Below are 24,634 nucleotides of genomic sequence, written 5' to 3'. Positions count from 1 at the left end.
CTTGCACTCTCAGAATAATTCATGACTTTATCCTGAGTTCAATTCATGTGTTTCATAATTTCAGTGGAATCGATTATGACACTAAAATTAGGGGACATTAATCCAACTGACTTCTAGAAACCGCTATCATATGGCTCAGGTTCGAACTCAGCAATTGGCAAAATCCAAAGCTTCCACGCGGCAGACAGAATAAATTCACAAAATGTGTACCCGTGTGAAATTGCAGTCCAATTAAAAAGAAAGGGGCAAGACAGAAAAGAATGAAGAGCCACAGCCTTATGTAATTTAATTGAGGATCTGCCATCCAAAGTAGACAGAAGAGAATTAGCAGAAACAAGCTGTTGATCTAGAAACCTTAGCTAATGCATTTGAATGCATTTACTGTGTGCATGTGGAGACATTCAGTGGAATAGGTGCATGCATAATGCATATTAATGAAATGAAAGGAACTAAATATCCCATGCAATATCAGAAGTCAATCCTGTCAAATGCTACAAGCCAGAGTGAAGGAAAAAGGTTGCAATTAACCAAATTTATGTAAAAGAGCCATATTTATGAGTCCTGAATAAGCAGTCTTTTACAATCGTGTATTAGCTTAATTGTGAAATAAAGAGAATAATGGATTGCTTTGAATGAATTACGCAGCACTAATTCAATTAGGTTTAGTTGAAGTGATAAACCACAAAGGCAAAACTCACCTGCACCTGATTGGATTTATGGAATAAAATTCATTTAAAAGTTCTTTTTATTGTTAAAACTGCATGTTTTAGGACAAGGAAAGAACGAGAGCAACGTATGTGGAAACAGAGACACTTGGTAAGTGAGCACAAGAGACTAATGTATAGAGGAAGAGCGAGAATTGGAGAAAGATGAAGTAAGCAAGCATGATGTAAGATATACAGCTTGACTTAAAGAGAAAATAATAGGATAATATGCACAGTAGTAGGAAGACATAGAGTCACATGGTGAATACGAAATGAATAGAGACACAGCACCTTTGTTGAATGAGAGAATAATGTACAGAAAAACAGCTATTTGATGAGAAGTAATGTAGGAAGAGAATGTGCGGAAGACTTTACCGTAGTTTAAAATAGTTCAGGATGTACTCTCCTTTACTTGCTTACATATCACAGGATTTCTAAACACCTAGAGGCTATTCTTTTTCTTATACATACTTACTTATAAATACCAACTGGGCTGATGGCTCAGTGAGTTTAAGTAGTGAGTAGCTGAGCCATGCAGACCAGGAAGGTCCCAGGATAGATCACTTGACTGTGTTGAGACAACTGATCTCAGCTGGGCTGCTACAATTAGCTTCAGTTTCCCAGGGTTTTAGAGGGGAAAGCTGGACAGGGCTCCGCTCCTGATTGCTATTCAGTAACCCCTGGTGGAAGTGCACGTGTGTGGACATTGGATGAGGATAGGATTGGCTGCGGCTGTGATTGCCCCCGTGGTCAAATAGCCCAGCCAACAGCTCACGTATGAAAAATGGCCATTTGACCAGGTACCGGCCAGCAACCGATGCCTGTGGAAACACAACCAAGCAAGAAGCCAATGCCTGCAGAAGTGAGGTGGCAGAAAATTGGCGAGAAAAATTAATAGCAGGAAGAATTTACAGAAGAACTTCACATCCTGAACTCTTTACTTCTTCAACCATCCTGGAAATGCTTAACTCAATCAAACTGCAGGGTGAAATATTTTAACAGCAGCTCCAGTAGCAAAGTTTGAAAGGTAAAGTGAGTTTAAATTCTGTCCTTTCACCTCTGGTTGGAATCCAGCCTAGACTGATGGAATGTATCTGCTTTCTCTCTGACAGCTACATGAAGTGAAGTGGGTTTGGGCAATCTCAACTCAATTCCTAATGGTTATGAGTCAACAGCATGAAACATGCCATATTTCAGCACTAACTGGTTGTCACCAGTCTCTTGGTGAGAGACTAAGAGATCTGCGTGTCCTTGTACATGAATCATTGAAAGTTAACATGCAGGTGCAGGAAGCAATTAGGAAGGCAAATGGTATGTTAGCCTTTATTGCAAGAGGGTTGGAGTATAAGAGTAAGGAGGTCTTGCTGCAATTATATAGGGCTCTGGTGAGACCACACCTGGAGTACTGAGTACTGTTTTGGTCTCCTTACCTAAGGAAGGATATACTTGCCTTAGAGGGGGTGCAATGAAGATTCACTAGATTGATTCCTGGGATGACAGAGTTATCCTATGAGGAGAGATTATGTAGAATGGGCCTATATTCTCAGGAGTCTAGAAGAATGGCAGGTGATCTCATTGAAACCTATAAAATTCTTAGAGGGCTTGATAGGATAGATGCTGAGAGGCCGTTTCTCCTGGCTAGAGAGTCTAGAACTAGGGGTCATAGTCTCAAAATAAGGGGTCGGCCATTTAGGACCGAGGTGAGGAAAAATGCCTTCACTCAGAGGGTTGTGAATCTTTGGAATCCTCTACCCAGAGGGCTGTGGATGCTCAGTCGTTGAGTATATTCAAGACTGAGATCGATGGTTATTTGGACGCTAAGGGAATCAAGGAATATGGGGAATGGGCGAGAAAGTGGAGTTGAGGTAGTAAATCAGCCATGATCTTATTGAATGGCAGAGCAGGCTCGAAAGGCCCTATGGCCTACGCCTGCTCCTATTTCTTATGTTCTTATGTCACACTCACTCAAGCTGGCTTTATCTTGAATTTGAGCCATGTTAATACTACCAGCTCCCAAAACGTGACTGTCGCACAGCTAGAAGCAATCCTAAAGTAAACTTTCTGCATTTACTAGGGCTAGTGAATCCAGCAAGTTGATTAAGGTATTGCTGCTGGCCGCCTAAAATCCGAGTGTCGGGAACCGGTGGCACAACATAAGAACATAAGAAATAGGAGCAGGAGTAGGCCAATCGGCCCCTCGAGCCTGCTCCGCCATTCAATAAGATCATGGCTGATCTGATCCTAACATCAAATCTAAATTCAGGTCCAATTTCCTGCCCGCTCCCCGTAACCCCTAATTCCCTTTACTTCTAGGAAACTGTCTATTTCTGTTTTTAATTTATTTAATGATGTAGCTTCCACAGCTTCCTGGGGCAACAAATTCCACAGCCAAACACAGTAATATGTTCCTAGTAAGGCTTGCATCTTCAAAGGCCATTGGGGAATGCTCATCATCAAACAGAAGACTCTCACCACAAAGACATGGTACTTTAATATTTATTTTTCCTAACAAAGATAGCAAGAACGGACTTGCATTTATATAGCGTCTTTCACATCCTCAGGGCAGTCCAAGCACTTCACAGCCAATTAGGTACTTTTGAAGTATATTCACTGTTGTAATGTAGGGAAACACAGCAGCCAATTTGCGCACAGCAAGGCGCACAAACAGCAATGAGATAAATGATCAGTTAATCTTTTTTTGTTAGAAGGGTAAGTATTGACCAGGACACCAGGTCATATGTTTTTGGACACTTTGTCCTAAGTACTTAAATCATGAGGGCAAGTTGTATAAACTTTGCTTGTATTCTCTTGAGTTTCCCTTGCTCTTCTTCAAACAGTGCAATGGAATCTTATGTGTCCATTTGAGAGGTTGGATGGATCCTCTGTTTAACATCTCATCTGAAAGACAACACTTTTTGACAATGCTGCACTCCCTCAGTACTGCACTAAAGTGTCAGCCTAGCTGATGCAATCAAGTCTCTGAAGTGGAGCTTGCATTCAGAACTTTCTAGCTCTGAGGCAGGAATGCCAACACTGAACCAAGTCTGACATCTATCAGTTAAAATTATTTTTAAAATCCTCTTTATTCCCCCCCCCGCAAAAAAACAACACGTAGTGCAATATACCTTTTGTATCAGCTCCCATTCCACCATAACAAAATCTGGTGAAAGGAATTTTCTTTTATCATATTCATCCCATTTACACCATCTGCCTACCTAGCAGGGCATGTTGGTCATGCCCAATGCTTTTCCTCTTCATTATAATTCACTGCTAATCAACAGAATGCACGCACCGTAATGTTCAACTCACCTAACAAAATAGCACAGGGCTGATGAACCGCCTAAAATAAGAAAATAAGAAATAGGAGCAGGGGTCGGCCACACGGCCTCACGAGCCTGCTCTGCCATTCAATAAGATACGGCTGATCTTTTACCTCAACTCCACTTTCTTGCCCGGTCCCTTTATCCCTTGATTCCCTTAGTGTCCAAGGATCAGTTGATCTCAGTCTTGAATATACTCAACGGCTGAGCATCCACAGCCCTCTGGGGCAGAGAATTCCAAAGATTCACAACCCTCCTGAGTGAAGAAATTTGTCCTCATCTTGGTCCTAAATGGACGACCCCTTATCTTGAGACTATGACCCCTAGTTCTGGACTCTCCAGCCACGTGTATAATTGAATTAGAGAAAAACAAAGATCAAGGATTCAGAACAATTAGAGAAGAAATATAGTCAGCTTGTTAGCAGATGTCCGCAGGACAAGAGAAACACCAACTCGCAGTTTACAGTTGACTAGGTCTCCTTCTGCCAGTCTACAAAGCCCGCGTTAGTACATTGGCCGCGAAAATGTGGTCCCTCTCTTTGAGGCTCTGCAATGCCGTCACGGAATTGTAGTGTTTTAGATCCGTTTTGTTTGGCGCACTCTAATTTGAATAGCTCTGGGGAGAAGAGGTAGTATTGTCTATGCTTACTTTGATCATTAAGGTTGCTGCTAATTTTACAAGCTTAATTGGTAAAAAAGAAATTGCATAGAGCTCAAGCCTAATTGTTTCGACTTTTTTTCTTCATCTTCTTTAAACACAGCAGTGGTTTATTCTAGTAATGAAAGATAAAAGTTGATTGCCTCGGGCTATGTTGGCCAGCCCTGAAGGCAATAGCCAGAGAGTACTTTTTGTCTATTCTGTTAACCCCTTACTTGCTCCAACGCCTTTTTTAGGTTTCAAATTACATGCAGCAATTTATGTAGAGAGGGGAAGAGCCACTATTTCACATCTGGAATTGATAACATAATCTTACCTTTACCAGCAACTGTAACTTAGCCCAAATCCGTGGAACGAATATTAATTCAATGGCAAATCAGATTGGATTTCAGGGTGGATGGTCAGTCTATTGTTTTATATATTTGAATAACACTGACTGCTGCATCATTGCTTCTGCCACTGGCATATTTAGCAAATAATGTAAATCAGGACATTTTCCCATAGGTCTTATTTTTTTTTTACATATTTCACATCTGTCCTTTGGTTGCATGGATTAAACTACAAAAAATGTTTATTACCAGAGGTGGCCAGCTATAAAATTGAAGCCTCGTGAATTTTATGTTAAGCACGCTCTTGCAAAAGTTTAGCTCTCCTAAAATGTGGCTGCTGAAGACATCTGGAGGCAGGATTTTAAATATGCTAGCATTTTTTTCCACTATGGTTCCTTAGCCTAAAAATTACTGCTAGTCAAATTAGTGGGCAAATGTTTAACATACTTCTATGAAATTCCTCTGTCATTTTAACAGAAACTTTAACCTATTTAAAATAAACTGGTGAATACCTCCGTTAAAATAGCATTTGTCACCAACGGTAATTTTTCTAGGATCTTAAATCTAACAATGGGCAGCTGGACACAGCAGTCCATTTGGGTCCAGAGTTTTAAAATGTTAGATCTGACATTAGGAAGATGCGCATTTTTTGCGTAATATTTTCAAATTTTGTAAAGAAGCCCTAGAAGGGGCAGGCCCTGTAACGAGTGCTCGTGGCAATAGTTTGCACGCAATTGTATTTTCAGGGTGAAATCCCTTTATTTTTCTTGCTTAAATGGCTAGTCTTCATACACATTACAAAGAAATCTTGACACACACCAACAGGCTGTGATAGGGGCCCTTAATGTTATCTGACTTAATCTGGAGAAGGAGGTTATACCAACATTACTGCCACAGGGAAATACAATTCAGATTTTTTGCAAGGGGCTTATTGGATCCAAGTGCAACTTAGCGTAAGAGTTTGATGGAATTTGATCTGGCTGGAGGTGGAGAATCACATCATGAATGTTCATATCCCAGCAATAAGCACCAGACTCAGTCACTACATGTGCTTTGAATTAACTAAGTGAAAAAATGTTTTTGTCTAAGTTGAACAACATTCCTCATTTTGTGTTCATATGCTGTTATCTGACAAGCATAGTTAATATGGCATTTGAGAACAGCAGATTATGAGACACAGTTTTAATGACCTCCAAGGTCAACAGTAGTTTTCCCCAAATGTAGAAGTGTAATCCATGCAACTTTTTTTGAGATTTATATAAACTAAACCAGTTATTAAAGTGAAATTCAAAGTTTTTTTTTGTAAACTGGTTAGCTCCATATCCACTTTCAACTTTGTAAAATCACCCAGAACCTTGACTCAGTGCAGTCCAAAACTATATAAACTTGATGAGGACAACCCAATTCATGGCATAGTCCAATACCAAACGTTTATAGCCAGGCTACAAGTCTTTCTTGAAGCATTATGACTGGAACACATCACAGGAGTCGCTGGTGCTTAAAGGTGATGGAAAGTCTAAAAAAGGGGAATACTTTCTTGTCCAAAGTAATCTTCAAAACTAGGGGACATAAATGTAAGATAGTCACTAATAAATCCAATAAGTAATTCAAGAGAAACTTCTTTACCCAGAGAGTAGTTAGAATGCGGAACTTGCTGCCACATGGAGTAGTTGAGGAAAATAGCATAGATGCCTTAATGGGGCAGCTGGATAAGTACTTGAGAGAGAAAGGAATAGCGGGTTATGCTGATAGGGTTAGATGAAGTAGGGTGGGATGAGGCTCGTGTAGAGCATAAACGCCGGCATAGGCCAGTTAGGCCGAATTGCCTGTTTCTGTGCAGTAAATTCTATGTAATTCTAATGTCCACTTAAACAAATATTTAGCCTTGAAATTACGCTGTCTGATTAAAATAAATAGAATAATTCCTCCTTTCAAAATAGCGGACAAAGGAATTCAATACAAGTGCAGACACATTGGGCTCAATTTAAAAAGTGAAAACGATTGGGTTGGGGCCGGGGGGAGCATTGAAAATTGCCACCATTTCAGACCCGCCCACAACCCACCTCTTTCCAGTTTTCACCAGGGCGGGAAGAGGGGCGGGCGACCAACCCACTCCCAGGAGGTGGGTCGGGCCTGAAAACCTTTCCATGGGGCTTCGGGACTCCATTTTTTTGAACTTCCCAATTTCAACCACGGGTGGCCAGGATTCCCGGGCCTTCTGTTTTACACCTCATGAAAGGAGGCAAGAAGGCCCTAGACTAACAGGTAGTTGCCTAGAAAGGCACAACTTGTGGGCCCGGAGGAGCAGGAGTGCTTCCCCCAGGCTCAACAAGCCTACCTGCACCGACTTCCCCCCCCCCCCCCCAAACGATCGTGAACCCCCCCCACCTCGATCGCGGATCTCTGACCCTGATCCACCCCCCCCCCCACCCCAATCCTCCCACTCAACAATCGTGGACCCCCATGATTTCTCCCGATCCTGACACACCCCCGTCCCCGTGACTGACCCCTGATCGCTCCACCCATGACTCACGACCCCTGTGCCCAACACCCCCCCCCCCCCCCCCATTCCATACAAACAAAGACTTACCTGCAGACTTATCTGAACGTGTCCTCTCCCTGGCTGGTCTCCCATCTGACTGAGACCAGCCTGTCAATCAGGCCGGTCAGTCGGACGGGAAACCCACAAAAAAAAAGACATCTTTATGTCAAAATCGTAAGGACGTCCGGGAAGTCAGTACTATTGGGTTTCCCGCCCTCAATTTGACCCCCCGCCCCCTTCCCGGCTCAGTTTTAAAATTGAGCCCATTATTTTTTGTACAAGACTATCATGCACTGTCATAGCCAGATTAATATGTTTTGTTTTAAATTGCCTTGACTAGCAGGAATATAATTCCCCAAGATCAGGCAGCTCTCGATGGGCGACCAGGCTGGTCCAAAATGACGGATCCCTTTGCACTCAGTGGATCCCTTCCAAGACAAATGGGGCTCCTGCCTGTCTATGCTGTTACTGGAGCAGCCTACAGGCCAACAGACCTGACATTGTAGATCTCAGTATGGAGAAAATAAGCTTCAATGGGGGTCATTTTCACCTTCACCAGCTACGCGATAATCTGGTGGAGGGGGATCACCTGCCTGTTGTAGAACGAACCCGATTTTCACACTGACTTCAGGCTGTGAAGGTGAAAATCACCCCAGTGTATTTATTTTTTGTAAATAGACAAAGGGGGAGCATTTCCAACAAAAAGTACTCCTCCTCCTACTTGCCCCCATCTTTCTGTATTTACTGTTAATATGTTCATGTGTAATTGCGAGGTTCCGTAAGTATTTTGATCATTTTCCCACTATGCTTTGATAGACCTTTTTTTTTTACACAGCAATCTCAGGCAAACTAAGACAAGCAGATTATTATGCATCTCACATTAATGTAATGCAAGGAGACTGCTGAATAAAATGATGTATAATGTGCCATATTTAGAGGCTTGCAGAGTTAAGTCGAAACTGTCAAATAGTTGCTAATTACTCTGTGCTTGTGACAGTGTCGTCAAATTGAGGTTGTAAGATTCATACCATGTATCTAAACGCTAGAATAATAAATGAAAATAGTCTCTAGATGTGATATTTGATTAGTCTGAAATTCCAAAACCGAAAGGGATAATTTTATGACTTTGTGCTCAAGATGGAGAGATGTGAATCAGAAATTCAGGTGCGCTTCCCACAATTTTGCAACCATTTAATGCCGGTTGGAAGATTGTGTGCTGCCAAATACATGAATTTCAGATATGCATTCTCAGTGTGGAAAGCATCCCTGCTGGCATTGCAAAGTCAGAAAATTACTCCTTTAGCATGGAGATGGGAGTACTGAATGGAGGTTAGATAGAGCACAGGTCAGAATTCAAAGTCTAGCCCAGGGAAATAAGGTAAATTTCACTCACGGCAAACCATACAAATAAGTGCATTCCCATTACTAATGCTATAATGCAAATCTAGGCTCTTTTCAGAATGAAGACAGTAGAGCTAGACACAGAATTTGCCCAGGCTGCATTTAATGAAAATGCTGCCAACTGATTTGTATTTCAAGGTTGCTGACAGTCTACTATAATGTAATGTTGATGTGGAGATGCCGGTGATGGACTGGGGTTGACAATTGTAAACAATTTTACAACACCAAGTTATAGTCCAACAAATTTATTTTTAATTCCACAAGCTTTCGGAGGCTTCCTCCTTCGTCAGGTGAACCATACCGTTCACCTGACGAAGGAGGAAGCCTCCGAAAGCTTGTGGAATTAAAAATAAATTTGTTGGACTATAACTTGGTGTTGTAAAATTGTTTACAATAATGTAATGTAATAGAGATACAGTGTGTATTGACTGACATGTCTGACAGTAAACTAGAAAGAGACAGTTTATCTCTAGCTGAATCTGGCTGCACTCTTCATATACACAGCGTTAGCTGAATGCCATCAGCAGGGGGCAAGAACATTCCATATTCAGACTGAAGTATCACTATTCTGAAAATAAATAAAGTGGAAACTTTTTAAGAGTTTATCGAGCCTACACACCTCCCAAGGGAAGATTTTTTCTGTGTACTGAAATTGTAAATGCATTCATGAAGATTTCCTCTGGGCAGTATTTCTATTGAAATTGAATGTGTTAAAAAAGACCTTGTTTACGATTTTACTGGAAATACTGACCCAAGGAAATCTTCATGCACTTACTTACAATTTCACTACACAGCCACCAGAACAATTCTTCTCCTGCTAGGATAGGTTTTGTTCCATCTCTCGGTCCACGTGTATCAAATAAAAATGTGACTGAAATTCTAACTCTTCATTTGGGCACGAATTGCTGAGCACAAGATTCCATCATCAGAAAGTGGCTCCCAAAACCACTCGTCTGAATTCTGGGGGAAATCTGAAGGGTTAATAATGGAATTCTGAGTGATCCAGGTCACACGAGAAAGTCAGGGTTCAGGAAATCACGCATTAGACAAATGACCGATTGACACTGCAACCACAAGGGTCCTAGCTGTCTGAGAGGGAAATCGGTGGGTCAGATATGCGTTAAACATAATTATTTAATTGAAAGTAACACTTAAGTAGGTAAAATACAGAGTAACATGTTATTCCTATATTTAAAAAGGGAGATAGAGCAAGTCCAGGGAACTATAGACTAGTTACTCAAAGATGTAATAGAAAAAATCTAGAAAATGAAAATATTATAAAAAGAGTAGTCAGCATAGATTTCAGAAGGGACAGTCATGCTTGACCAACCTTATTAAATTCTTTGAGGAAGTAACAGAAAGAATAGATAAGGGTAATGCAGTAGATGTAATATATATAGACTTTCAAAAGGCCTTTGATAAGTTACTGCATTGTTGACTCATTACTAAGATCAGAGCATCTGGAGTCAGGGGACAGGTAATAGAATGGATAGAAAGCTGGCTACCAAACAGAACACAGAGTTGGGGTTAAGGGTAGCTATTCAGACTGGCAAAGGGTGGGAAATGGTTTTCCACAGAGATCGGTACTGAGACCACTGTTGTTCAGAATTTACATCAACAATTTGGACTTGGAATCGGAAGTACAATTTCAAAATTCGGATGACATGAAATTGGGGGTGTAGTTAATACAAAGGAAGAATGCATTAAAATGCAAGATGACATTAATAAACTTGCAGAATGGGCAATGTGTAATTGGCAAATAAATTTCAATATAAATAAGTGTGAGGTGGTGCATTTTGGTAAGGAGAATAAGGAGGCCATATATTGCTTGGATAATAAGAGTTTAAGTGGGGTAGAGGAGCAAAGGGATCTCGTGCTACAGATACACAAATCACTAAAAGTAGCGATGCAGTTTAATAAGGCCATAAAGAAGGGAAACCAAGCTCAGGGTTCATTTCTAGAGGGATAGAATTGAAAAGTAGAGAAGTCATGTTAAACCTATATAGAACCTTGGCTAGACCACATTTGTAGAACTGTGCAGAGTTCTGGTCTCCATATTATAAAAAGGATATAGAGGCATTGGAGAAGGTGCAAAAAGGATTCACCAGGATGACACCAGAACTGAGAGGATATACTTATCAGGAAAGGCTAAACAAGCTGAGGCTCTCTTATAAATGTAAAAAATATAATTATAATTAAAACTTAGAGAGACAGAAAGTAAAGCCAGAACAATGCTTCCAGATACTCCGGGGTAGGAGGACAAGAGGACACAGGTTCCGGGTTTTGAAGGACAAATTTAGGACAAAAGGCAGTAAGAATTACGTTTGACAGAGGGTGATCAAGAACTGGAATGGGTTCTAAGGAAGGATTGCTGAGACTGACAGATGACTTGGATATCAGCCTTGGCTCAGTGGTGGTACTCTTGCCTCTGAGTCAGGAGGTTGAAGGTTCAAGTCCCACTCCAGAGACTTGAGCACATAATCTAGGCTGACACTTCAGTGCAATAATGAGGGAGTGCTGCACTGTCAGAGCTGCTGTCTTTTGGATGAGATATTAAACCAAGGCCTCAGCTACTCTCTCAGGTGGACATAAAAGATCCCATGGCACTACCTGAAGAAGAGCAGTGCCCTGGCCAACATTTATCCTAAATCAGATTATCTGGTCATTTATCGCATTGCAGTTTCTGGGATCTCGCTGTGCACCAATTGGCTGCTGTGTTTCCCTATATTACGACAATGACTACACTTCGAAAGTATGTCATTAGCTATGAAGTGTTTTGGGACATCCCAAGGTCATGAAAGGTGCTATATAAATTCAAGTTCTTTCATTCTAGACTTATTTAAGGGACAGCTTGATGTTGTCGTGGGAAGATAGTAGTAGTGATATCCTGGAAGGATCCAATCATCTCAACCTATTTTGTAAGCGTATGACCAGGAGTCGCTTCTTGTGAGGAGACTGGAAATTAGCAGAACTGGGGGGGGGGGGAGAAGAGAACAAACTTAAGCAATTCCACTCCACAGTACCACTTACATTTTTCATTTTCAAATGTTATTCAGTCTTAATTAGCACCATTATCCAGAGCCATACACCTTCTAACCCCCCCCCACCCCCCCATCCCCCAACCCACCCCCACCCCCACCTCCCCATCCCCCCACCTCTCCATCCCCCCACCTCCCCCACCCCCCCCACCTCCCCCCATTCCCCCCTCCCCACTCCCATCCCCCCACTCCCACTCCCACCCCCACCCCCCCACCCCATCCCCCCATCCCCCCCCACCCATCCCATCCCCCCATCCCCCCCCACCCATCCCATCCCCCCACCCCCCCACTCCCACCCCCCCCACCCATCCCATCCCCCCCACTCCCACCCCCCACCCCCCCCACTCCCACCCCCCCCACTCCCACCCCCCCCACGCCATCCCATCCCCCCATCCCCCCCCCACCCCATCCCCCCCCACCCCATCCCATCCCCCCCCACCCCATCCCATCCCCCCCCACCCCATCCCATCCCCCCATCCCTCCCCACCCCATCCCATCCCTCCCCACCCCATCCCATCCCTCCCCACCCCCATCCCATCCCTCCCCACCCCCATCCCATCCCTCCCCACCCCCATCCCTCCCCACCCCCATCCCATCCCATCCCTCCCCCATCCCATCCCTCCCCACCCCCATCCCTCCCCCATCCCATCCCTCCCCACCCCCATCCCTCCCCACCCCCATCCCTCCCCACCCCCATCCCATCCCTCCCCACCCCCATCCCATCCCTCCCCACCCCCATCCCATCCCTCCCCACCCCCATCCCATCCCTCCCCACCCCCATCCCATCCCTCCCCACCCCCATCCCATCCCTCCCCACCCCCATCCCATCCCCCCCATCCCACCCAATAGGATTTTGCTTGGATCAGTATAAAACACCCATTGAAATGGAAGGCTGTTGTCCCCACAGATTTTTTTTGTTTGCTTTTATGAAAGTAACTTACGAAAATATTGCATGAAACACTAATAGAAGGAAGACCATCACCATTGGTTTGTACTTACCAGTATCCAAAATAGTCACTGAATTCTTGGCAAAGCATGTGAGCAAGCTCTCGTTTTCCACAGGCCTGGGGCCCTGTCAGAACCAGCATAGGGTATGGAATATCGAAGTTAGGTAAGGTGCTGTAGAGAAAAACAGGAAGGTCTGAAACAGGTGAAGTAGCATAAAAGGTACAGTTTTCACAGAGCTGAACACAAGTGCTAGAGAATCAAACATTTAGGAATATTTTAATGTACAAATTGTCTTTCGGATGAGACGTTAAACCGAGGCCCCGTCTGGCATCAGCCCTCTCAGGTGGACGTAAAAGATCCCATGGCATTGTTTCGAAGAAGAGCAGGGGAGTTCTCCCCAGTGTCATGGCCAATATTTATCCCTCAACCAACATCATTAATAACAGATTATCTGGTCATTATCACATTGTTGCTTGTGGGATCTTGCTGTGCACAAATTGGCTGCTGCGTTTCCTACATTACAACAGTGACTACACTTCAAAAATACTTTATTGGCTGTAAAATGCTTTGGAATGACCTGAGGTTGTGCAATAGGCTAAATAAGTACAAGTTCTTTCTTTACAGAGTACAGAGTGCTGGGCTTCCCAACTCTCTTTTTGCAATTCACATATTTTATTGGGGGTGTTTTTCCGCTTATCAAATTGTGGCCTCTCTGACTGAGGCTGCCGATTTAAGCTGCTTTTATATTAAGTTTAGTTGTGTGCGTCCTGCCTAGCTGGCAGCAAATCTAAAGTAAACTAGATTCATTAAGGCCAACAGCTGCAAAAACCTGCTTTTTGTTTTAGACTTAGGTTTTCCTAGTTGCTAGCTTTAACGAATTAAGCAAATTTACTTTGGCATAAAAACAGAAAATGCTGGAAACGTGTAGCAGGTCAGGCAGCATCTGTGGAGAGAGAAACAGTTAACATTTCAGTTTGATGACCTTTCATCAGAACTGGAAAAAGTTCGAGATGTAATAGTTTATAAGCAAGTACAGAGCCAGGGAAAAAGGGGTGGGGGGGGGGTGGTGGTGGTGAAAGAACAAAAGGGAAGGTCTGTTAAAGGGTGGAGGGCAGGAGTGACTAAATGACAAAAGGAATGATGGTGCAAAGCAAAAGGAGGGTGGTGTTGGGACAGGTGAGAAACAAAAGATGGGTCCAAAGGAGGTGTAACTGGCAACAGCAGAACCATTACCAGCACTTGCTGTCCGAGAAAATGGGAGCGGTGATTATGATCTGAAGTTGTTGAAATCAATGATGAGTCCGGAAGGTTGTAAAGTACCTAATCAAAAGATGAGGTGCTGTTCCTCAAGCTTCTGTTGCACTTCATTGGATTTACTCTAGCCTTGTTGCTGGGTACACAAAGCTCAAAAGATCAGGAGCTGATGGCACCTACGCACACTAAACTCAATATAAAATTTACTTTAGTGCCTAATTATACCCAACAGAGCAACTTTAATCTATAGATCTGTGCTCACAAGGAACTAGGTTCAGTCAAGTTCATTGCATGCAGGATCCTTACTGTTGCAAAGAGAGATATGGAGAAAAAGTACGCATTAGTAAGCTTTCTTCCCCATCAGTCTGTACTAGTTTCAAACTAAAATATCAGAGGTGAAAGGTCAGTGAGATGCCCTACTCCCCTCCTGCACCTCACTTAAGTAACCACCTTGTTGTCCTATTTCTCCATGTTTCTACGGTACTCTGAATTTTGGCTTCCCTATGCTCAAAATGATGAATTTATCAGACAACTTCAAACTCATTTTAACTGTATTTTCACTGGAAAATATAGGGTGATTAAGTGAATCTTAAGCTTTCATTTCTGGAATGTGAATCCAGACTGAGGGTATGAAATTTCCCTTTCTTGCACATGGTGATGAAGATCCCAAGTGAGATGAGCTTTGGCACTCTCAGCTCAGCTTCTAATGGGCACAAGGAAAGTGATGAGCCCAAAGAGATCCCAGGAACCAAAACTCAGCTCTTCAATATCGTGCTTAGCCTGGGAAATGCACAGAATACATTCTAGAGGTGAAATTTTGAAAAAAAGATTGATCGATATAAATAAGTTTTTACATGAATACTCAAGCACAATCCAGATCCTTGTGTAGGAACATTCATTTATTGCCTGATATATCTTGAGTATCTCAAAGTAAATATGCTCTGGGGGCCAGATAAATAGGTCAAACATCTATGCTGTGAGCATCATGCTGACTGGTTTCTAGCAAGGCCAATTTCCAAGGATTTCCCAGACTCTGCTCCAATTACATATTCATGGTGATCTCGGAGTCCAAATCGAAATTATGTAATTTAAAGGCTGCTTGGAAAATTAGAGCTACAGCCACAAGCATCTTGTAATATAAAGCTTTGTTGGAAGATGTCGCTTGGAGAACAGCACATAGTCACTCTTCTGTCATTGTAGACCTGAAGCTGTAGCCTGCCGACAATACCAGTGGGCCAGCACCCTGCAACCCTCTCACTAACGTGTGCAAGCCTTTAAGATTATGAAAGAGTTTGAAAGGAGAAGATGTTTCCACTTGTGGGGGAGACCAAAACTAGGGGCCATAAATGTAAAATAGTCACTAATAAATCCAATAGGGAATTCAGGAAAAACTTCTATACCCAAAGAGTGGTTAGAAAGTGGAACGTGCTATCACGAGGAGCAGCTGAGGCAACCAGAATAGATACATTTCAGGGGAAGCTAGATAAACACATGAGGGAGAAAAGTATAGAATGTGATATGTTGATAGGGTTAGATGAAGTAGGGTGGGAGGAGGCTCGAGTAGTGCAAAAACACTAGCATGGGCCAGTTGGGCCGAATGGCCTGTTTCTGTGCTGTAAATTCCATGTAAGCCTAGCGCAGTTACACACATCTCAGAGGATGCAGTTACTGAGCTTGAGGTAGCAGCAGGTGAATCACAGAGCACAGTGAGGAGGAGCAGGAAGTGGTGCCAGATGAGGAGCAGGAACCTGCTGGCCACCATCAAGGGGCTCCTTTGGCAAATGCTGCAGTGCGGTGATATTAGGCAACCATACCACGTTCCTGGTGCTAGTTAATAGGAAAGGCGATGAAATCACTTGCAATGCAGACCGATGCATCAGCCAATTCATTCATACATCTGTGGGCAGCACATCGGCTGATACTGAAAGAAGAGTCAATGCTAGACTGGAAAGAGATGGAGCCAAAAATGTTGAGTGTGTGGGTAACCTTGCTTACCAATGGCAATGCCAACTGCAGGTTTCCTGCAGCAGATGGCAACAGCTCAGCAACTGGTTCCCTGCTGACTTGAATGCTGTTCAGCCAGTTCCCTAGGGTCATAGCCAGATCCATGGGCCAGGGCCTGCTGGTATGGCTGTTGGCATTGTGGTAGATGCGGCCAATCTGGCTGGGCAGGAGCAGTAGCCATCCAATTTCCCGCTCACCCGAATCAGTCAGGAAATATGCCAGTTTCTCAAAAGTACCAGCTAACAATGGGAGCCAATTACACTCCCTGTTGTGTTCTGAAATATTTTGTCAATGGATGAGCCTTAACACTTTCACTGTGGGGATTGGACATTAAAGCCAAGAGCCAGGCTGATGTATCAGCACTGCGTGTAATTAATTATGAACCATCAATCGATGTTTGTTTAACTTGCCACGGGGATTGGCGTGGAGGTGTGAAGCTCAGCATTCATTTGCTAAATGGCTGTGACTCTGAGCTGAACAGGAGCTTGGCTACAGAGATGGTCTTTTGATGACCTGCAGCCAATTTGGTAATCCTCAGTTTGCTGAAATTTCAGTGGAAATCTGCGTCGAGTCAATTTTAAATCAGTTTGCAGATAATACAAGTGAAGAAAGCTTGGAATAAGCAGCAGTGGTAGCGCAGTGTACTGCAGTTAATCTCTTAGTTTATCTTCAAGTTTATGTAAACCTATACAAAGCACATGAATGTGTAGCCATCACCCGAGGAATGGTAGAAGACCAAGTAAGGGTGTAAATCTAGAACTAGTAGCCATAAAACACTTGGCCAATATATAACAGTTGACAGATCAGTCAGAGGCTAAAAATGCATTTACTGTGCATTTCAGGCACCGATAATCTTGTCCAGCTGGGAGAAACAGCATTTTGCAAAGACAACTAGATTGAATTAGGAAAAAATAAATTTGTTGTTGTCTTTCCATAGTTACAGACAGCAGTTAAGGTGGTTTGGGTGAAGGGTCAAAGGCAGAGCACCATAAGTAAACCTCCCATATAGGTAGTCAAGGGTCTCTAGAGAGAAGAATACTTGGAATCAAGGAAGAGGTTGGCCACAAAAATATGAAGAGGGGAAAGAGGCTGTTGGCTAACTGCAATCATGATTAAGACAAGTGATTTGCCTCTAGGACTTGGTATAGAAAACTGCAGAGTTCAGGCAGCAAGTCATGCGACATGCAGGATGTGTTACATAATGTTGCACCCCATCCATTCATTTGTCCAGTCATAATGACACAAGTGCCGGGGAACAAATCAAACACAAAATATTGAAAGAAAGACAGATATTGGTCAATTTTATCCATATAATAAAAAATCGTGACCTCCTGGCTCCTGCTCCAAGGGTGCAAATGACAGAGGCCATATTATTTCCCTCATTTAAATATAATTTGCATGCACCCGCCCACATATGGGTGGTCACATTTTAGGCCACATCCACCAGGAAATAGGGTGGAGCTAGGGATGTGGTGGAGAGCAACTTTGAACTGGTTTCTGCCTGCATCCATTCTAGATTCGCCCAAGAAAAATGACGAAGGAAGGGGTGGGGGGTGGGTGGAAAATCTAATCCAAGCTCTTTAAAATGTTTAATTGCTTTATTGTAATGAACAGACTTTTTTTTATTAACCCAGTGAAATATTAAATAAACCTCTCCCTCTATCCGGGTTACATTCCTGGAGTTACCCATGTGACGTGGGTTGAGGTTTTCCTGTGTGCTCATTCCGAAACAAAGAGCAAGCCTCAGGCCATTCTCTGGTAGGCACCAGATACACTGTGTATTCACAAGCTCAGTCATCTGTAGATCTCCCCTGGAAGGAGGCAATAATAACATGGGTAACAGAGACCATCAGAGCTGCAGACTTAAATGACATCTTCAAGCTGCGACGCTTTCAGAATATTGAATTTCAAATCTTGATGCCTTCCGCAGCCCATTTTCCTTCACAGGGGTAGCTTGGGAAATGTAACAGTGTACACAATTGGGTAAACAGGAAAAGCAATAGTGTTAGGAAATCCAACAACATGTGATTTGCAAAGATAAAGTTTGGGTTTTTAAACCAGAAGCTGGAAGCAGCATTTCCAGGTCCAGGTTTTTTAAAAAAAAATCAGACAATAAATAATGCAAAAAAAAAATTGGGCGAAAATCAGACAAAACTGAATGGCATGAAGAAAAAAAACAATAATTTTTCAGACAGAAAAAAAAATAAAGATCGAAAATGCAGAGTTCTAGCTGTTCTTGATATGGGAGTTCTCTGTACTTGCACTGAGTGACAATAGTGAGGAACGATTCCATACCCCAGCGCTGATATCTCTTACATTAATAAGAAAAAAAAATCACCAAAAAGATCAATTTAAAAATAATTACAACCATTTATTTCCAAAATATTACAAGCTTAATAAAGTTGTTAAAAAAGGGATATAAAATCCAAGGGCCTTTGATCCCTGCATAAATGTCGAGATCGGCCTGTTGGGAACCTCAGTCACTGACCACACTTTATTTTCTGGGATCAGCAGGGTTTTCCCTCCTTTAAATAACCCTGGCAAGTGCCCATCCCACTAAGGGTGCATCTTGGGCACATGCCAGTCCAGGGAAGCCTCAGGATGCAGCACAGGCCAAACCTCCCCCATCAAAAACCCTTGGTTGCCTCAATATCTCCCTTTTATTAGGGGATTCTGAAATCCAAAATGCTGCTTTTCTTTGGGGGTCCAGCCCACTACTGGACTCACGGGTGGGCCCCAAGTGCGGCGTTCAGTGGCCGATGTGCCTCTTTTTAGCTGGCATACCAGCCGCTACTCGTCTGCCAGGTTTGGGGTTGAGGAAACTCCTGGCCTGGCATATCCCCCTCCCCCGGCCCAATGCAGTTGACTTCCTTTTGGGCAGGAGGAGGTCTGGCCCAAACAAGGCTCTGTGGAAACTATTGTAAACAATTTTACAACACCAAGTTATAGTCCAACGATTTTATTTTTAATCCTACAAGCTTTCGGGGGCTTTCCCCTTCCTCAGGCGGTGTGGAAAGGAAGGGGAAAGCCCCCTGAGGAAGGGGAAAGCCCCCGAAAGCTTGTGGGATTAAAAATAAAATCGTTGGACTATAACTTGGTGTTGTAAAATTGTTTACAATTGTTAACCCCAGTCCATCACCGGCATCTCCACATCTGTGGAAACTGGTAAAGAAGTCCAGGCCTCCCACCGCACTCCCAGTGGACTTAAGGCAGAAGCACACTGGAAGGCCTGTGGAAATTTGGGGTCGTAACTCTAATTAGGTAATAATGAATGATAATACCTGTCCTGGCCAATATTTATCCCTCAACCAACATTACTAAAAAAAAATTATCTGGGTCACTTCTCATTGCTGTTTGTGCAACCTTGCTGTGCGCAAATTGGCTGCTGCGTTTCTCCATATTTAAACAGTGACTACACTTCAAAAAGGACTTAATTGGCTGTAAAGCGCTTTGGGGCGCCCTGAGTTTGTGAACAGCGCTATATAAATGCAAGTTTTTCTTTCTTTTTTATATGGCCAGAAGAGTTTAATGGCACCAGTTACTATTTGTTTTAATCCATTTTAATGATATGCTAGTCACAAGATAGATACAGATGAGAAAGGTCCATGGCCCATATAAATTAATCTACCCAAAGTCCCCCCATAGCAGTATCTGTTTCTTAAATGATTCTTCAATAAGCTAAAATACACAACTTTGAACAGATGCCAACTACAGTTTAAATGGAGTGTATAATGGTGGAAAATAATTTTTGTGCAGAGACCCTCCGAGAAAGCAATGAAAATTTTATGATCAGCATTCGTTGTCAGTACGCACACAAGGCCTTTAACATTGCTGCATCAGGCAAAACAGGCTTGGAATCTTCCAAAATAATCTAACCCTACCTTACGACATTCATGGAGAACAATTTACCAAAAATTAATAATTCTAAATGCTTTACAAAAACAAAATGGTGGACCAGCTGAAAGTGGAAGAGATCTTTCAATGATCAAATGGATTAAAAGTTTGAATTGGAGCTATTGCAAGTTTCAGTTCATAGGTTTAAGATTTTGCAATGTTTAAGCGCCCTCCACAGGCAAAGAACACATTTTCAGCCAAGGACATTTTGAATACCTGTCATGAATCTTCTGGAGCTGCAGAAAACTATACATAATATGGGTCATGTGATCATGGGCAGCTACCACTTCAGCAGGAGGGTTGTATGTATTGATTGCCATAACCTGGGGGAGAAAAAGTTAATGTAAATATATTTTTCATGAACCATTATATTATTATGTCACCAAGAGAGTGAGCATTATTCTTCTTAGCTTATTGATAAGCCATTAGTACAATTCTAGCCCAGTACGGCAGGGCTGTTCAGCCCATGTAAATTAGGTGTGATGTAAAAACCATTAAGAAAACAGAATAAAAATGTGTACCTTAAGATCCGGGCCTAGATTTTCCAAATTAATGCTGGTGATGAGGAACTTCACCTGCTGCTAGAACATATCTCAAAATCATGGACAAAATTTCCCAATATACATTGGTGATGGGTGAGGTATACCTTGCTGCCAGCATGTACACGGATCCAAAAGTATTTTGCTATGTGCTTAAAGGTGTCTAAGCTCCCTCCTGTGGCTTCTACCGCCAAGATGAAGGGTAGCAATGTCATGGGAACAGCATCTCCTCCATGTTCCCCTCCAAGTCAGACACATCATTGGACATATATCACCGTTCCTTCATCATCGCTTGGCCAAAATCCTGGGATTCCCCACCTAACGCCATTGTGGGAGCAACATCACAAGGATCGCAGCGGTTCAAGGAGAAGGCCCACCACTACATTCCAAGGACAACTAGGGACAGACAATAAATGCGGCCTTGCTAGCATCACCCATATACCGAGAACAAATAAAAAAACATGCAGTATTCCCACACAGTAAGTCCATTGAATATTACCACTGTAATCCTCATGTATAAAATTACAATGAGACAGATTTAAACTCTGAGCAGGTTGCCGGCAGGAAGCCACTCTGACAAGTTGATTTCCCACCCGGCAGAGGCAGCAGGAGGCCATGGCGATTTTAGCAGCTCCAATTCCTGCCCGAGAGGGCACAGAGCAGCTGCCAGAAGGCAAAGAGCGGGCATCTTCCAGGTAAGTTCTGGAGAGGGACTTTTGGGGGGGGGGGGTGGCGGGGGGGTCTCATGCTAGTGTGGGGAGCAGTTGGGGGGAGGAGAGACGGAGTCCGGGGAGGCCTCGGCTTTCCTTGTGGGAAAACAGAGGTCTCTCCTACTCCTGCTACTCTTGCCACTCTTGCCATGCAACGGACATAATAGGACTCTGACCTTGCAGGCGTTTATGAGGCTCCCATCTGCTTTAGGCGGGCGCCTCATCTGCCTGCAAAGCCCTGCAGGTTAATATTGGAAACGGTTGGGATCTGAGCGGGTAAGTAGCCTGCTCATTTTTAACTGCCCACCCACCCGGTTTCCACTGGGCAGATAGGGTCAAAATCGATTCCAATGTCTACCAGTGGTGATGTTTCATACAGGAGTTCTCCTCAGATCAGCAGAACAACCTATACAGATTCTATGGGAAAACAATGGGCTTGATGAGTCGATTAGTCTTTTTCCTTACCTTATTGCTTAATTTGAACTATCTGATAATTCATTTTTTTTAAGCACTAGGTTCCCACTTTGCTGTGTTATTTGCGTTGCTTAATTCAAATAATTGCATAATTCAATGCTCTTTTTAGCGCCAAAAACCACATTGAACACGGAGTAGACCGCATATCCAACTATGTAACCAAAACTACTGAATCACCCGTGGCCTTGCTCACGATTAGTTGGAGGAAACGGTACGACTTTTAGTTGGTTGCAAGAGGAGAGATGTTACGACGGCATCTCTGGAGAAACCAAGAATAACAGGAGTTTTTGTATTGTTTATAAGAGATAACAACGCCGTCCTGTAAAGGAACTAAGAATAGCATGCATTACCATGACTGCTGCATCACCTCCACTGGTGGGAGTGTGTAATTAGTGTGACAAGTTTACATAAGAAGTTTCCATTATCAGTGTAGACATTGAAATTCATAATGGCAAAAGCTGACGAGAAGTGCAGGCAGAGAAAAAATAAATTGCGGAATGGGTCGCAACATTCCATTTCAAAATGTGTTGATAAGTCCGATCATATTATCTCAATGGGAAAATGCAATTATAACATTTTTAATGTCAACCTGCAGTATCAATTACACCTGTAAATGGTGCGATGATAAGGGTTTTCAATATTAAATGTCACATAACATTAGCTGCTAAAAAAACAGCTGATATACGGAGCTTGATTTTCGGATGTCCGAGCGGATGTGTTTGTGGCGGGGGGTTCCAAAAATTGGGGATTCCGGGGGCAGGTCCGGAGCCCGGCTCCAACCCGCCCACTTCCGGGTTCCCCAGTGACGTGCTTAGATGCGTGCGCAGCCCCCACATGCGGGACTCCCGCCGGCAATTAAAGCCGGCGGGATCCCACTTAAGGCAATTATTTTGATACTTCAGGTCATTAGCAGACCTGATTTGTAGGATATTTTAGGAGGGGTGGGATTTTCATCCAAACTGAGAGTGTTTCCTGTACCGGGGGAAACACTCCCAGTTGAAATGGATGTGTGGCAGCCACCAGCCTGTGGGAGCTGCAAAGGTCCATTTGACAGGTGGGGTGGTGGGGGGGCGGGGAGACCCTTACCCATTGCAGGAGGCCACTCTGTCACTTTGGACAAAGTTTGGCCTCCATCACCCTCCTCTTAACATTAAAATTCACCAACTTGCAACCTCAACCACGCTGTGCAGACACATTTACCTACTTTTCTGACCCCCCTCAAACGTACATCTTCGGGATGGGGGCCGCCATAGCTGCAGTCACATGACCTCCTCGGAGGACAAACAGCATCACCAGCCTCGCTGGCCACGCTGTCCACCTCTGACACATGGAGCTCCACAACACAGTACTGTGACACATCCACCTGCACAGCAAGAGGGAGGGCAACCGCAGAGAGAGATGCGTCGCAGAAGGCACTACCCTCGCCACAGGGTCTACAAACCGAGGCTCAGCTTCCTGGACCTCTCTGAGCAGCAGTGCACACGGAGGCTTAGAGTCACTCGACATGTAGTCGTGGACATCTGCAGCCTCCTTCATGCCGAGCTGCTCCCGGCTGGCCCGAGCATCATCATCTGACCTGTCACTGTCAAAGTCACCACTGCCCTCAACAACTTCTCCTCCGGATCCTTCCAGGGTGCCACCGGGGACATCGCTGGCGTCTCTCAGTCGTCTGCACAAAAGAGCCCTGCAAATACACCTGCACCCACTCTGCAGTGACACAATGGGTGGCATCAGGTGTGGGTCTTCATAGTGATCCTCAGGAAAGGGCATTATCGCACAAGTCAGTCAAAAATAGCCAAGACGTGGCAGTAGTGGTGACAATATAATATGTAATGTGAGTTGATCAGAAATCAAATATAAGTAAAAACCATGACAAACCCTCAAACACCCTTGTGCATCCCCTTCATGCTCACGACACGTTTGCCTTACACTTCCTACTGCACATACGTGATGCATGCTCTGTGGCTGCAGCACAGGTAGTGGCAGGTTGGGTGAGGCTGACCATGAAAGAGATGCATGAGAGGGTGAGTATGAACAGAGCCATGACATTGTATGAGGATTGGGTTGAGTGGTAGTGGCGGGATGAGTACTGGCGAGGTGAGTAAGTGCAGGTAAGATGAGGATGAGCTTTGAGTGGGTGTGAGGAGTGATGTGATAGAGTAGTGTTGGCAGTGCAGAAGGAGATGTGGGGTGGGGAAGGTGATGTGGCAGATGGAGTGTAGGGGAACGAGTAAGTGTACTCACTTCAGCTGACCTACTTAGGTCATTGAAACGCCTCCTGCACTGTATGCAGGTGCGTGATATGTTGGTGATGCTGGTGACCTCCTCTGCCATCTCGAGCCAGACCTTTGTGGTGGCAGAGGCAGGCCACTTCCTCCCGTCTGCCAGGGAGAAGATCTCTGTCCTCCCCCTCATCCTTACCCCATCCAGTAGGACCTGGAGTGAGGCACATTAAACCTGGGAGCAGCCTTCCCCCTGGGCTGCTCCATGCTGTAATTTTGGCTCCTTTCTGCAGCATCAGTCAGTGGAGGACTGCCCCTTTAAATAGGGCTCCTCCAGTTGACAGCCTGTGATGCGGGTGCATAGTCCGCCCGCTGCGCAGCTTTCTAGTTCGGAAGCCAAGGTAAGTGGCTTCAATTAGGCTGCGATCGCGTGCGGAGCACCCCGAATTCACTGGGTGCGTTACCCACGCACCCAGTCGACCCCCCCCACCCCCCCCGCTGCCAACCCGCCTCTCTCCTAATATCGAGCCCACGGTGAGAGTTAATAGTTTAAAAAAAAGGTCAAGTCTGCACGCAGTTACAGAATCTGGCTACTGA

At 43.9% G+C, this 24,634-nt stretch overlaps 1 protein-coding gene across 2 annotated transcripts in view; it reads right to left on the bottom strand.

Moving 5' to 3' along the window:
• Positions 1–24,634, bottom strand: part of lrguk (leucine-rich repeats and guanylate kinase domain containing) — a 109,132-nt gene that overhangs the window by 59,721 nt on the left and 24,777 nt on the right. For both annotated transcript variants that reach the window (XM_068005176.1, XM_068005177.1), the window contains exons 10-11: positions 20,309–20,415; positions 12,992–13,111 (exon numbers count right to left, since the gene is read on the bottom strand). In XM_068005176.1, the coding sequence (XP_067861277.1) occupies positions 12,992–13,111; positions 20,309–20,415 (227 nt within the window). The remainder of the gene's footprint in view (positions 1–12,991; positions 13,112–20,308; positions 20,416–24,634) is intronic.

This window comes from Heptranchias perlo, chromosome 24 (assembly GCF_035084215.1).
Source record: "Heptranchias perlo isolate sHepPer1 chromosome 24, sHepPer1.hap1, whole genome shotgun sequence".
Classification (NCBI taxonomy): domain Eukaryota; kingdom Metazoa; phylum Chordata; class Chondrichthyes; order Hexanchiformes; family Hexanchidae; genus Heptranchias; species Heptranchias perlo.
This window is presented reverse-complemented; position numbering and strand designations above follow the sequence as displayed.